Here is a 16,515-nt window from a genome sequence, read left to right as displayed (position 1 = left end):
TGCCTACAGCCATAGCATCTTTATTCATGCCCTGCAAAGTGTCATATTTAAAATCAGATTCAGTCAACTGATGCTAACTAAGCCTTGGAGCTGGCACCATGCTTGTTACCTCAGAGCACTGAATATCTATTTTTGCAGAGTGGAATTGCATAGATTTTTTTTTTTTTTTTTTTTTTTTACACACTAAGAATACATTTTTAAAAAAGAAGGAAGTACTATCTCAGCATGAAAAGCTCTTTAGGGACCTAAGGGGTTTTCTTTGAACCTTACCTATTTAAATGGGAAAAAAACCTCAAGACATCTGACAGCAACCCTTTCAGTTTCTATCAAATTACATGGTTAAGGATTTACTCCTAGGAACTATAAGCATATATCAACATTATTTATTCATTGACAGGTCTACCATTTTACACAGACCTTTCATTCCAAGTCACTCATGCTTCAGTAGGTCTAAATGAGTGGATGCAATTCAAGTAACATGGACAAATACAGCAAGCACTGCAGATGTAGACTTAAAAATAAATCTAATACCAACAGGCCAAAAGCCAGCAAGTTTTTTCTTCCCTTCTTATACACAGACTCCTTATTGCCTTGGTTGAGCTCAAAGATGAGACAGAATTGTGGTGTAGTTCACCACAATTTCTTATATTGTAAAATTAGATATGTAAAAGTTATTAACAATTCCTTGGATTAACTTTTAATTTTTTTTACTGGAAACAGAATTTTGTCAGGAAAGGTCATTCCCTGGCTCTTTCAGGGATGTTTTACACTACCACACATTTTTGCTTGTATTTCTGTCTTCAGGAAAAATACACTCCCTCAGAATTACCACGTTCCCTCAAGGGCTAGCTGACAAGTCTCCCTTCAAACACAAAGGCACTGCAGATTAGCTAATCAGTCTGTGTTTGAAGGGAAAATGCCACATTAATGTCATGAAATCCAGGGACATCACTCAATATTCACCAAGAACATTACTTAAGTCACTACTCCACTAGCCACACGGAAGAACAAATGTTGGATGAACAATAAATCCCAAGGCATACCCACAGGTTAAACTTCCACCACTGAAATGGCTTCCCATTCCTTGAAATAAATGCATCCAATGGTAACTTACAATAACCAACGTGAGGCTCATTTAAATCATCCCTACTGTGAAGGTAGGAGAGGAAAACCTGACAGCTGGAAATGGCAGCTAGTTTGACTGTCCCAACTGCCCCATCCAACTTGGCACTCTTGGTTGCATCTTCTTTACCCATTCTGCTCTGTGAGGTTTTATTTGGAAGCAAGAATTTCACAGCCACCACTTCAGGCACAAAATACCTTAATTCTTTGTCAAAAGCAGCTTCTACAAAACTGGGAACTACATGACTGTCCCAGCAGCCATGCTTCTGCTGGAAGCCTTGAGGGCCTCACTCTGCACATCACTTGGTGCAAGTTTTCATGTGCAGGCTTAACCCTAGGGGGCCAAACAAATGCATTAATATTGCCCAAATATCTAGTGCATTATACATGCAAAACACTTTCATCATTCTGAGCTTTAATACTCTATTCAGCCATAAAATTGTCCTCTCTGCTGGAAGAACATGACAGATGAATTTATTCACTAATAACCTCAGAATGGAACGATACTTAATGAACTGTGGATCTAATCCTCTATCAAAAATATGAGGGAAGCTTCAGCGTACTGCAAGTCTAAATGCAATATGAGTAATCAAATACAAGTGACTTATACTGAGCATATTTTAATGATTCTGGGGGGAAGAGCGGGGAAGCAATATCAACTGGAAGCCTTGTCAAGTCCCCCTATTAATGTTTGCCATGGTATTGAACAGAGGCATAAGTCAACTAAGATCACACCACAGCAAAACAAGAGTCAGAACAGCAGCATGGACAACAGGCGGTATATAGCCCAATGCACAGAATCAGAAAGAGACTAATTGAGAGGAAATATTAACACTGTGAAGGCTGACTTAGCCATGCAGGGACCATATCGAGTCACTACTGCTGGCACAAGGTTTATTAGTCTGAGCAGTGCAGTCTGAAACATCATCAATAGACGAGAAGCTTTGTTCTGCTCTTGGCTTCTCCCCTCTGAGATCTTGAATCCCTTGTAGATTCACAACCTTTCATCACTCAGGTAACAACCCTGGGGTGTGCTGCTTCTTAATTAATTTAAGCAAGCAGATTTCCAACACAAGCATACTCGCTCTGCACTGGATAATTAGCCAGCTAAGTTTTAACTGCAAGAATACACATCAAGATAAATCTGATATATTCCCAACCCAATCTTGTGTAGCTCTGCAGAAACAGTAACTTCTTTCTGAAAGAATCAAATACAACCACACAAATACTTTCAGCTTCCACTTAAATGTGTGCTTTTTCTCCATGTATCTCTTCAGAACAGTACTCGCTTTGTCTCCAACCAAGGCTTGAAGAACAAGAGGTTGCAGCAGTCAAATCCCATGACTTATTTCCCAAGCTAACTTATCTTGAGCGAGAACCTCAGGGCTCCAGAACAGTTTTTCCAAAAGAACAGCTAAATCCTTCCCCCAGTGTCTCCTCTCTCCGATAAACCAGAATTTGTCTGATGGGGATTCAGTGAGGACTTTTATTTTGACAGAACAATTAATAAAAAGCAGCTACATCTGCCTACCCAGCCCTTAGAAGTCTGACAACATCCTCCAAAACAAATACTGGAACCAGCCCGGCTGAAAACTCAGGAATCTTTCAAGAACCAAGTGAGTTCAGATTCAAGTTACAGGTTTTGAGTTGAACTTTCCTTGTAGATGAATCAGCCCTACACTCAGGAGAAATTTTAATCATTCAAAGTGGAGGAGTAACAGTGAGGGTGTCCTCCCCAACCCTGGCAGCACAAACTGCACATAAATATGATTACAAGGGAAGGGCATGGCCAAGACCAGTGCCGTCATTATTTCAGTTTCTTCTGGACTTCAAACGAGTGACAGAACTCATTTGAAGAGAGTACAGGAACTTGCAAGGCCAGAAAGAGTGGATCTCCCCTGTAAATGCAATTCATCTCCTTCCAAACTGAGCATAACTGCATTTTCAAACCCAGCTTCTTCAGTAAGGACTACTAAGTTTAGAACAGCTCTGCTAACTTCATTTTAGTTTTGCCATCACAGCAACAAGAAGAATATCAGCGCGGGTATCTCCTAGTCTTCAGTTATGAAACAGGGCTTGTTCTCGCTGTCTCTTGTTTTCCTGATGAGGTTAGAAACTGAGAAAGATCTGTACCAATTTTTCAATCCTTGCTCCAAGCTTTCAGGCTCACAAGGGCCTGATTAGCCCTCTATTCCACATACTCTTACTTCACACGCCCTTCTCATTTCTTTTTCGCATCACCTTAATATGTCCTGAAAGAGGAAAGCCCAGCCTCAGCAGTCCTTTCTCCTCAGGAAACACAGGGCTCTCTTTCTGCACAGCTTTTGTACAGCCTCTGCCACCAACACATACTCTGATCCATCTCTCCTCAGGACACTTTCCCTAGTATGCTTCCACAGCTCTCATCACAGAAGAGATACAAAAAATAAAGTCAGATAGATGCATAAACAGTGCAATGGATTTGAAACTGCAGGCATACTCGGTCTCCCCTCAACAAAAATTTGCTTGTTCTGAATGTTCATGGCATGGGAGCAGGAATACGAAGGGGGAAAAAAAACAAAAACAAAAACAAAAAAACCCCCTAAAAGAGATCCCTCTAGGTATTGTTTCATTTACTTACAGCTGTCCAGCCCTCCCCTCAAGGTATCTATTTTTGAATGTCTTCTAATGCATGCTTTGGCAGTGGGTACTTTCAGGAGGGGACAGGAAAGGAGAAGAGAAACAAAAATTTCTGTGCCGGTCAAGTAGAATGAAAGCAAATAAGGAAGAGAATCCTTACTTCAAACACAATAAGCCCTCTAAAAAGGGTTCAAAAAATTGTTCACATTTACATATTTTACTCAATTCCAGAAGCATACTTGCAACTGCATTTCACAGCTTCATAAATCTACTGATATCATCATAAATAATATTAATGGAGAGGAAGAGACTTCATAAAACAAATGTTAGTGTAAAAACATTTCTTTCGTTTCAGGCTGTGTTACAAAACCTCATGCTTGTTTCTCAATACTTAGGATTCGCTAAAGCAGTTTTGTTTTTGTGCTGGCACCAGTACTTCAATGGATGAAGTGAAAGAGTTGCATGATGAATAATAATGAAACCCCTCAAACCAGAATTCTTTGTTTATGGATTTTTTTTAACTGCTTTTGTGATTAAAAGTAAGGACTATTAACATGCCACAGACAACTCCGCATCCTCTGACTATTTTAAAAGGTTTAGAAATACTGAATTCATCCTGCTGCATGAACTGAACACCAGAGTTCACATCACCATGTGAACAGGAAGCAAAATCAGTCTGTACAAAGGAGCACACTTGTTTGTTTCTACTACTAAGCTTTTTCTACGACTTGGTTAATACTTTTTATGCTATGCTTTGCAGCATATGTAAAGGGAGTGGGGTAGAAGAGAGAAGGCTTATTCAAAGCAGATACAGCAAGACAAATAAAATCTGAATGCACTTCAGTCTCCTACTAGACACAAAGCTAGAAGACAACAGGCAAGTAAGACAGGCTCTGTAAAAGACAGTGCCAGCAGATGTCACAGTAGCTTTCTGACACAATTTATTAAAAATCACTAATATTGTATTTGGAGCACAGATTTGGCAGAGGACATGCAACAGGAAGTATATGGCACAGAAGGAACATGTAAATCCAAACATCACTTACACCCACTGTTGAGACTGCTGGCTGCAGTCTATCAGACACCCACTAGGCATAAGTGAATTATTTCTCATGTCACTGTGCAGAGACATTCAGATGAACAGTGCTTTGTTACACCCATAACCAGCCCTACTATACAGAGAAAAAAATTAAGCAGTGTGCATTTTCTCAATCCTGTGCTCAGAAGAGACTGTAGACAGACACATGAGCTATAGTTATCAACCTCACTTGACAGTTGCTGGTTTGGCTCAATGAGGCTTACAGGGATTATGATAAATTGAAGCAGCAGCCGTTTGGCCCCTGGTCACCTCCCAAAATATTCTGTAAGATGACACACACAAACAGCAGAAGTCACATTACAGCTGCATTTACTTTTTTTTTTTAATCACTCAAAGCAGTCTACAACACCAACAATTGTTACTCACATGGGTGGCTTTTCATATAGATAAACGCTCTCATTCATAAACCCTGCCTTGGGTCCCAAGGTTCACTTCATTCTCCGTCTTCCATTAAGTCTTGCTTCCCTTACTGGCACTCTTCCCAGCTATATTACTTCCCTGCACAGCCATACAGTCCTTGGCTTCAATACCCCTGACCAGGCTGAAGTTGTACCCCTATCAATCTTAAGCCTTTCCCTTAGAGGCTTAGGGAGTTCTAGAACTAAAGTTTATTGTCATTAGGAATTCAAGCCATGGTTAGGTGCTGCCACATGCAGACAGCAGACCCTGGGAATATGCAGGAGTGAAGCTACAGAACACATTACAACATCCACCTCAAGGCCTCTCTGCTGGGGAAAGTTGTTATTTCAAGGAGGTGAGCTGGCAATGTAAGAACGTAGAAACAGCTAATGGAGCTAACTCAGATACAACAGCTAATTTTGGCAATGCTCCAACTAAGGGAAACAACTTTGTGTTTAAAATTTGAGAAGTGGCCTGCATCCAAGATGTTACCAGAACATGAGAAATTTAGCTATGCAGCCATAAACTCCAAACACACATGGAAAAAGGAATTAAACAAACCTAGAATGAGAAAATAACATTAAATATGGCAGTAAAATAACTTTAAAATGCTCTGAGAGCTACTGGCTGAATTTGTTACCTGATCTAATTTAAAACAAAGATAGAGCAACCAGTTATTAAAGAGAACATAGCCTTAACTATGAATTTACAACACATTTCAATATACAGTCACCAGAACACTGCAGACTTGTAGTTCTCATTGTTATGTTCACCAAAGACAAGCAAGACGAAAAAAAAGTACCACTGGGTAGTGGGAAAGTGGGGAAAGAGCCTATGGCTTAATTTGCTTCATTCAGGCTTTGATCACTATGTTTAGCACGTGAAAAATTCCTCAGTGAAATAGTGGTGAACTAAATAATCACAGACTCAAAATGCTTGGCTCACCTCTATAAAGCACGCGCTGTCAGACATTTGATTCTCAGCGTACGACAGATTTTGCCTTTATTCATATCCTTGAAACAAATTTAGAGATGTCACATTCCTTCCATTCTTCACCTATGATTTGAGAAGCTGCCTTGATTTCCTGTTGCAGCTGACACTGCCCTTTAAGTGAATGGGCACATTTGATGCAAACTGCAAAGGCAAAGTCAGTCTTAACAGCAACAGTCCAAAAAAGCTCATCCTTGGGAAATAACTGTAGCTAGGAAATACTCCTGGATGGTGGAGCCTGAAGGAGTGAAAGCTACTAATAGTTTATTGAGCAAAGGGAATTAATAGACAAAACTCTTGTCAGGCTGTTTACTTGCAGCACAGAACTAAAGAAAATTTGTAGATCTCTGCATTTAAAAAAACACAGCCTTTCTAACATGCTCTTAGGACATAAAATACACGAGTCGCTTCATGTACATATTTGCTAGGCTATATGGGATGGATCCAAATCTATTCAGCGTCTTTGTAGATGACGGTAACACAAACACTGAATGACAAATACAAAACAGAGAAGCATATTAAATGTTGGCTCTAACTGACCTCTCCCTCATATCTTATGACTTGCATGTGACCTTCTTAGAACTTAGTAAAAGTCTGTGCCAAGTTTACAAAAACAGTGCTGCTTGAAGAGTTCATGATTCTCTCCTTTGAGAACCTGGATTTCTCGGTCTGACCAATTAACACATTCACTATTCTTGCCCAGAGATTCCCAGAGAGGTGGAATGATTCTGAACTACTCATATAAACAGCACTTTCATGCTGCTCTGTGGTTTTGTAGGAAGGCCTGCCCCAGTGGTAACCAACCCTTGACTTGTTTCAGTCAGACACTACTAAGGTTATGGCAGCAGCCCTCAAAATCTTCCAGCACAGGGCAGCAGGGCTCACCATCCAGCTAAGCAGCAGCCAAGAGGCTGGATGGCAGGAATGATTAAAGTTCCATATTGTAATTTATGAGCCCCACCTGACTGCTGAACAGAGGAGGTAAGATTCGCCACGCTGGCTCCTCTCAGGTTTTGAGACACTAATTTAGATAAAGGGCATCAAGCTCACAGAGGTTCTCTTCAGAGCACGGCTAAGGGCACTTGACTGGACAACAGGATGTACTGGTTCAATTCTTTTGAGCTCTGAATGATTCATGCCTAGTTGATTTAAAAGGTTACTGCTCTCAGCTGTCTTCTCATGCCTCTGCCACAGTCTAATAAAAAAAGAAAATATGCTGCAGAAGATTAGGACAAAGCTCAGGGAGGCAACTTCTTACACTGTCCCAGCATAAAACAGGAGATGATGAGTCAGAGCCTGAATATTCTATAACAGATATTCCAAGCAAGCCAGAATTGGACATTCATCCAAGTCCCTCTGGGAAAGAAAGATAACTGTTTCCTTTTTTCCATCTGCCAGTTCTATTAAAGCCTTACACCAGGAGTAGGCCTGCATGGAAAAATATACATTTATGCAATGCCTAGTAGAAGCCTAAAGAAGATTAACTGAGGGGAAAAAAAAGGGGGGGAGGGAAAGAACTAATTCTCAACTATACAAGACATTATATCAATTACAAGCCTCTCCATGCAGGTGAAAAAAAAAAAGCATTCAGAAATGCTGCAAAAGATAGGCTTCTGCAGGCTAAATCTGAACAAGACGACATCGTTCCAGAACCAGTAGTGCTAGGGCTGCATATGAATGACGTGGTAATTCAGATTTTCACATAAAGCATCTAGTTTTCTATAATCTACAAAAAAAATTTTTTTGAGCTTATTGGAAGATGAGGGAGCTATCAGCATTAGTAAAAATACAAGCAATTCTTAAAATTTTACAGCAGGCCAGTCTCATGCCAGACATGAAGTGAAAGGAAGTAGAAAACAGGTATGAACAACAGATCAGAGCCAGTGCTCTCCCCTTCAGACTGTAGGGAAGAACTGTGTCAAGTTGTGTCACACTCCAATGCCAGTCACACAGTTTCAGGCAGGAGTCAATTAATTTAGTCAAGCATTGGCCCAGCTTCACATCCCTGCTCCCAAACATTGTGCATTTACTGCAGCAGTACCTCAGAAAAAGGGGCCAACAAAATTCATTATTAATTCTCTGCTGCACAGAAATTACATGGCCCATAGGGCACACAAGCCTCACTTGCTCAAAAACTCACTCAATGGGTTAAATCAATCGGCCCACAAGCATTAAAGAATGGAACAGCATAACTGGCCCCTCAGCTCATCCCAGAATCCTACAAGAAACAACAGACGACTGCAGTACGGTCTGGTATCATTTGAAAAACATCTTCTGGAAGTCTATGTACACATTTGTTTTAAAAGATGTAAACACAGTCATGAAAGATAAAACAGCTGTTTAAGTGTGCTTCATGAAGTAAGAGCAATTCCTACCCACAGATTGGGAAGACATTCCAAGATTACCACTCGTGTATTTGGGATTTTTGTCTGCTCTTCTATTATGCCCCAGAAAAACACAGACAGGGAAACACCTCTATGGCTAAATGCAAAACTGAGTTGACACCATTGTCTGTAAGTGGATATTCAGAGACTGAAAAGCAGCAAGTTTTCCAAAAATAGCATTTGAAAACAGAAGCTTGCATAGGGAGAAGGCTCCCACTGAAGACAGGAATTCACTAGCAGAAAAAAGAATGACAAAAGAGATCATCTTTAGTCAAGCCTTAAATCAAAGAAAGAGGTCCAAAATGGGATTTTGAGAGGTCATCTGATCCCACAGCTCTTTCAAAGCTGGAAGATCCCTATTATTTAGTTGAGACTGATCACATTGAATCTATTAAAAGCCATCATCAATAAACACAAAAGACCCATAAAATCTACTCCAGTGCTTCAGAACCTTTAACAGAGATTTTTCTTCATAGTTAACCTTAACAATAACTCCCTTTCCCATTGCAATTCGAGTTCACTATTACTTGCAATATCCATACTGGACAGACAGACCAGTTCCCTCCCTCTCAAATTTTTATTTTGGTGGAGGGTCTGTTTGGGTTGGGTTTTTTTTTTGGTTCTGTTTAATTTTTTTTATTTATATATTTATGCGTATACTCTCGTCCCTCTTCTCTAAGCTAAACAATTACAATATTTTAACCTTTCCTCACAGTTATATTTTCCAGATCTCTGATCATTGCTCAGTTCACCCCTGAATTCACATCAACTAACAAAATCAACTTAGTTGTGTCAGGAAACTAGAAACCTTCCAGTTTTGCATAGCCCTGGTGTACTTCTCCATCTTTATAAGAAAGTCTAAAGAAAGACAGAACTTTTCCCACTGGAGGATTCATACTTGTTGCTTATTTTTATTACCAAGAGTTTATTTTTTCAACAGAAAAATGCTTGGATTAATTCAAGGAAATGACATGAACTATTCTCACACATCCTCACTTCTCATCTTCCATTTCCCTGTGAAGCACTAATGATCATCCAGAAAAAAACATTTAAAAAATCCCAAAAACTACAACAAAAAAAAAAATATGACTTGCAAAATCACTTTTAAAGAAACAACTGAATATCAGGTTTAGGGACACTACATGTCAGCTACAGGGGTGAGGAAGAAGGCATACAGACCAAATTTTGGGTTTTGTTTGTATACTACAAATAAAATTAGCATCACCACTTAAAAAAAAAAAAATTCAAGGCTTAAAGATGACAAAAATTTCTGTGAAAGAACAATTAAAGAGACTTACAGGAAAAAATCCCACTGACATTCCTGAATGTGTCAAGTACTTCTGAGTGGTTGGGAGTGAGGTCTAGAGATACTTCCTGAAGTACCTTACTTGCAATAACAAGCCAAATAGCAAATTCCTAACATATGACTCAAATTGGGAAAAGGGTGAGAGTTATCTCTTAAGACAGAAGTTATAAACTTGATTGTTCCTTGCTGCTTCTTTCCTCTTCTCTAAGAAAAAGCCTTGCTTACCAGAATATACGTATATGCCCAGCCTAGTTCCATTTTTTTGATGCCTAAGGTTTTCCAGAAGAAAGCATTTTAACTTTTGCTACATGCTTCTCATTCTGTTTCATTCTACATTTGACCTCTGCAGTGTCATAGGAAGTGTCCAAGATAGTGAGACACCTTATATTCAAACCTCTCCTTTCAGTTATAGCCTCATGACAGGAAAAAAAAAAAAAATTCTTAACTCAGCTCCCTAAGGCAGCCAGACCAATGCAAAATTCTAAGCCTAGAAAGATGCAAAATGGAGTTTCGTGCACCTTTTCTGAACTGAGATTTAAAAGCTTAGGAAAGTACAAAACAAATAGTGCAGAAATAAAAGAGCAGTGGTGGTACATTGTTAGGAAAAAAATTAATATGGGTTGCCTTGGTGAAGGCATTTTCTCATAAATACAGATAGGTATCATGACACTACTGTTTTTATAACTAGTGTTTTTAAAATTGGAAATAGAATCTTATTCATCCTCTCTTCTCCCCTCAAGAAAGTATCTTTGGAATAGTAAACAAACCTAGTAAGCAGAGAATGAGAAGAGTTACCAGAACATTTATATATGGATGTATTACCATAATGACTTCTCCACTATTTTGGTCCGGAAAACCTCTTCCTGGTCCAGGTTTACAGTACAGTAGCAATCCCTCATCTTGTTTGGCCCCGGATATGTAGGAAGATTTTTGGCTTCACCTAAGGACAAGAAAAGAAGACAAAAACCAGAGATATTACGTATTAAAATGTTATCCGTAAATTAGTCATCTGTCAACTAATGCAGTGCCAGTATTGCATTTTCCTTCTCAAATATGAAGTCTCAATTAAATTTTGCAGCAATCTCCTGTTTTCAGTGCAGGAGGCCCTGACAGTAACCAGGTTTAGAGCCCAGCTAAGAACTCAACTGTCTGTTGCATCCAATTTATTCACATGTATTTGGATGCAGATTATCTCCTTCCATAATATGTTCAGGTTTTGATCAGTGTTCCCCTAAGATACCAAGAACACTCCACAACACAGCAATCACACACTTTCAATACAGCCCACTAACTTTATCCTAAAGCCATTACTAGAACACAGCAAATGAGCTGTGCAAGATCACATCTCCACGAACGTGGAGATGGAAAACAGTCACTTTAGTTACAGCCAACAGCCTTAGATCACAAGCTGGATTTCAAAAACATTCTGATGGGATAATCAGCACTTGTGAAGCTGCCTAAGGTCCTTGCACAAAGGTACCATGCAAGTCATGAATATTCTTCACAATAAACATACAGCAAGAAGTAAGTATGTGTAATTAACAACAATGGGCAGGACTGAGACTGTCAAACCCAAGCACATTAAACAAAAACAAACCCACAGTATTCCCCTCCAAGTATACATTAACAACCAAAGCTGAGCACTACATTTCCTTGGCTGACTGATAAAAATCAAAACTCTCCAACAGGAAACCGGACAATGCCCCTCATCATTTTGCTAAAGTACATACCACTATGTGGATGAGTGATTAAATTCTAAAGACAAAACTCAGGCCTAAATGTAAGTCTGCAATGCTCAAGGTCTTATTTACTGTCACTCTTCCAGTAGCTGGAGATTATTAGCACATAGCATAGGTACTAGATCATTCTCTCTTGGTGCAAATATAAGGGATAAAACTAAAACTGCACAGACCAAGGGAACACAGGCCTGTTTGCCAATACAGAAGGAAACTCTAAATGATGATAACAAATATAACTTTCTATGCAACCTCTGCAGCTTAGCTAAATACACTTTCCTAGACACATTGTTTCCCAGGCTCCAGCACCCAAAAATCTTTACACTATTGACAGAATAACCTTGTTTTTTTCAACCCTATCTTCAGTAAAGACACACTTTTTTCCTTTTGGAAGATCTGTTCCACAGCAATCTAATGCATGTGCCTGTAAATGCTGAAGATGCATAGTAAGGAAATGCTGAGACAACCTTCAGCTCAGGAAAGGCTAAAATGACCCTGGACTCCATGTCTTCCTGCCTATGATCTCTTTCTGGCACCCTGTTCACACACTTCTGCTAACTGGCATGACCTTGGAAGCATCACCCAACCACATTTCTCACAAATGATTGTATATGGGTGACTGTATGTGCATATGTTTTCTAAAGCTAACCATGGAGCATATATAGGGGCACTAAAAAGGGACTTGAAACTGTTGCTCCAGACAGTAATGCCTCACTTCAGAGTCTTTCTAAATAAGTTTGTTTTCTCAGCTCAGCTGATACAACTTGATAGCATTCTTCCCACTTCCTTCAGAGCTGTGAGACACTGCATTAAAAAAAGCTGTCTCCACTGTAATCTGAAGGTGTGACTGGAACATCTGTTGGCACGCTCAATGTGGTGTTAAACTAAGCTGAATGCTAGCAATAGTTTAACTGCAGCAGCTTTAGACAAAAATATACTGAGGATTATTGATGGCTTGCTCAGTCTGCACTGAAGTCTAGCCTTCCGTACTAAAACTCCAAGTTTTATTCTTGTTAGTCTGAGTTCAAGCAAGTTACAAATCAAATGTGCTACTCTCACACAGACTGAGGCCTCCAAGTCTGTCTTCTCTCCCTCCCAAGCAATGAAATTCCTATTAATTTTTCTCCACTAAAGTCACATGAGACCAGCCTCTTTCCTGGAAAACTGGGTACAGTTCCCCAAAGCGACAGTGTCAACAGGAAGCATTTCAATAGCAGACTGATAAGCAAGTCTTCCTCCAGGGCTGGCACACTGTTCTCACGGTTCTTCCAAGGGAAAGACACAAAACTTTTCAAGCTCAAAATCAAACTAAAACAGTAACACAGCTTCCCTTTTTATTCACTCTTCCACTTCCTACTTCAAGATTAATGTATCACATGAAACAAAATCTCCATTTCTCATCTTGATTTCCATTTTTTAAATGTGCACAACATTCACTAAAGTACTTAAAGGTAATAGTTACGTCAAGAACCCTTGTAAGAACCACATTCTGAAAACTCAGTTCTCCTCTTTCTTAGAAGACTTACAGTAGGAAAGTCCACAATATTGAAACCTAAATGCAATGTGAAGGAAGACACCATTCAGCATCACCAGAAAATGGCTGCCTGCACAGTCTGTACAGCAAATTAAAGGTCGCCACCACCAAAATGTTAGAAAGTGCATAGAGGGAAGAGAGAGGGAGAAGACATTTTACAGTAATTTCTTTATTCAAAATGAAAAAGACCCCGAAAAACCACTGAGACTAGAACAAAGGATTAATTGACCAACCCAATATAGTAATCATGTTACTGACTTGAGTAGCTTACAAAAAAAAAAAAAAATCAAAACCGTTTCTTCCCAACACTGGCAGCAGCCAATGGCTGTTTAGATTCCTCCAGCACTGCGCAGTTGAGAAAGAAAAATTTATCAAGCTTTCAAGCACAGCTTAAGACTCAGCCCTCTAGCCAGACATTTTAAGTCAACAAACGCGCTCTGTTAGAGCTTCAGTTGCTCTTTAGATTCTTCCAAGACAAAAACGTTCCCTCTGTGGCACTGTTTTGCCATCTACAATGAAGCTGAACAATTTCATCAGGTTTTCTTTGGATTTGCTACCAGCAAAATGAAAAAAAAAGAAAGCCCTGAATACATGACACAGTCATGCACCATTTCCATTTTCTCAAAAAACAGAGCTGATGAGATCATTTATTTTGGGCAGGAATTTAATAATTTAATCTATCTGTGTAGAAGAGGCATCTTCATCAACTGCATTTTCAAAAGCCTTTTTTTTCCTCCCCTCTTCATGTGTGTGAAGTACCTGTACACTAGAGAACTTGGAGAGGGTTTGCAGATGAAAGGTCGATACACTCAACTTTAAAACCTTCAGTTTTCCACTTCCACTAAGAAGAAATGGAATTTTTTCTTAAGATGTCTAAGACCTTGACAATTTAGACTACACAAGCATTTTGTTATGGAGCATAAGGCTTCTATTTGGAGCCACAGTAGCAGAATAATCTGTTCAAGTCTGCAATAGCTTTTTCCTCTATCCCTGCACTTCTAATTTACATGGGTCCTAATTTAACTGTGTGCCAAACTCAATTTAGCACTAAGTACTTAAACCTAGCAAAGCTGATTTCAGCTACAGAAAAGTTAACATTAGGTATTTTGGACAAGTCTTAAAAAATAGACTATACAATTCTGAATATGTCACTGGCTTGCTATCTTCTCCCCATTCTCGGTAATTCACAGAATTACTACAGGGTTGCTACAGGTCAAAAATAGACTGCCAGGGCAGCACAGATAGCTTAGCTTGAGCCAGGCACAGGGAATGCAACAAGCTGGAAAAAGATGAAGAAAAAACTCAAACTTGTATTCATCTTCCTTGTTCTTTCCTGTGTTGCATATTCCTGCCCGGCTAGAACACCGGCAATAAAAGGAAAGCAAGTAAATAGGGCTCCCCTACACATATGGCAAGGAAGGGCACTGGGAGCATAAGTGGTAAGAACTAAAAAAAACTTTGAAAATGCTTCTAGGAATAAACAAATATATACATACATTTCCCTAAGGTTTTGCCACTTCCATTTTTTTAAGCATCTAGTATTTTTTACTTGAATTTAGATACTCGCCATTGCGTTATCTTTGCTTCTGATATATTTCCCCAGATGCAACTTTCTGAAAAGCAAAGACTACATGACAGCCACGTATTATATCTACCTTTTGCAACAAATTTCCTGCTCTTGTGCTGCCAAATATTGGGTCACCAGCACACATCTGCCAATCTGAATGCATTAAGGAGGACTTTGTAATGCATTAACTAATTTAGCTTGCTGTTTGCTGGCAGCAACATATTTGACCACAATGGTATCAGAGAATCATTTCTCAAACTATTTCAGAAAACAAAGCAAACAGATACCTACCTCCAAAAAATAAATCAAATAAAAGCAGCTGAGCTTTCAATGCCAGAACATTTGACTTCAGGGAGAATGCTGAAGGACTTATGTACAGAAATAAAAATACCTAAAACCTGAAAAGGGCATCGTATCCAAACCCACAACAATCCACTTTATTTCTGTTATATTCAGGAAAACACTCTCCAAAGAAGCTTGCAAGGAAGCATTTCAAGAACAAAACCAGCAGCAATGTATGTCAAGAATGAAAAGCTTCTCCTGTTCTCCTTTAAGCTCTCTATCTCAATAGAGATGCTGGAAATCTTGAAAAAGTATCTCAAGCACTCCTTTCAAGTTTTCTTTCTTCTGAAAAAGCATTACTGCTTGAACATCCACAGATCAAGCAAAAAAAGAAAAAGACCTCTGATTACCACAATTTACGCTTAAAAAGCTACTCGTGCACAAAATTCAGCATATATGTAAAATATCAAGATGACAGCAAGTTTCTAATTAATACTTAATTTTACCTGAAACAGAAATGTTGATAAAAACACATTGAAATATCTAGAATCTCATGCCTATGCATTAAATTTAAACGGAACAAAACCAGTTGCATTTATGGTGAATGCTGACACAGCAGTTCATTTCTTCCAAATAAAAGATCATCTTTTTTGCAGATGAGATGGGGACTAGGGGAGGGACTGCAATACCTCAGGAAGAATGTATTAAGAAAATAATCCCTTTTAGTATTGAAATGGTCACAGCTGAAAATCTTTCATTCACATTAGAAACCAATTTTGTTACTGAACAGCTAATGTGATAATTACATGATATTATTGTAATGTTTGAAAGCAGAATAGATGGCTACACTTGCATATAATTCCTATATATAGATATACTGTGTGTACCTCTCAGAAAAGGGAGTTTAAATTAATTTTTTCCTGTCCAAATAGAAAATAGCAACAAAATAAAATAAATTTGAAATGTAAAGTTCCAAGAATCAATGTACTCAGCATGCACCTATGGAGCTATAGAAGTAGCTTAATAGTCTTTTGTACATTTGTAGTGAAATAAAAACAATAAATACTTTCTAAGCAATACATGCTAAGTGTCAAAAATGTTCTTTTCCCTCCACTTCTGTGTATAATTCTCAAAGCCTGAAAATACAAAAAGCACATGAAAATCAGTTTTTTTTAAAAAAGAAATTGGTATATTAAAAGAAGTGTTTCTTTTAAAACAGATGAGGCTAGTAACACTACTTGTCCAACAATCTCTTTTTGCCTTGACCACTGGCATTTATGTTAATACACATACACACAACTTTCCCCTCATGGAGAGACAGATTGCATTAGATTCCTAAACCAGGTCAAAAATAGCCATCTGTGAAGAGATTCTGATGATCTGGAAAATGAGATTTTTAGATGACCTGTTCTTAATCTAAAAGCCCTCGCATGCCAGCCTCTTTCCACGTGAAATGGTCATCACATTATCAGGGAAG

General features: G+C 38.8%; 1 protein-coding gene across 3 annotated transcripts in view; it reads right to left on the bottom strand.

Moving 5' to 3' along the window:
- The window catches only part of RASA3 (RAS p21 protein activator 3), a 147,221-nt gene that overhangs the window by 81,888 nt on the left and 48,818 nt on the right, over positions 1-16,515 (bottom strand). For 2 of the 3 annotated variants that reach the window (XM_066313749.1, XM_066313750.1), the window contains exon 2: positions 10,742-10,859. In XM_066313749.1, the coding sequence (XP_066169846.1) occupies positions 10,742-10,859 (118 nt within the window). Of the gene's footprint in view, positions 1-10,741; positions 10,860-15,047; positions 15,175-16,515 lie in introns of those variants that run through there. The other variant, XM_066313751.1, reaches the window with a different exon arrangement.

This window comes from Sylvia atricapilla, chromosome 2, assembly GCF_009819655.1.
Source record: "Sylvia atricapilla isolate bSylAtr1 chromosome 2, bSylAtr1.pri, whole genome shotgun sequence".
Taxonomy (NCBI): domain Eukaryota; kingdom Metazoa; phylum Chordata; class Aves; order Passeriformes; family Sylviidae; genus Sylvia; species Sylvia atricapilla.
Note: the sequence above shows the minus strand (reverse complement) of the source record. Positions and strands in the feature narration are given on the sequence as shown.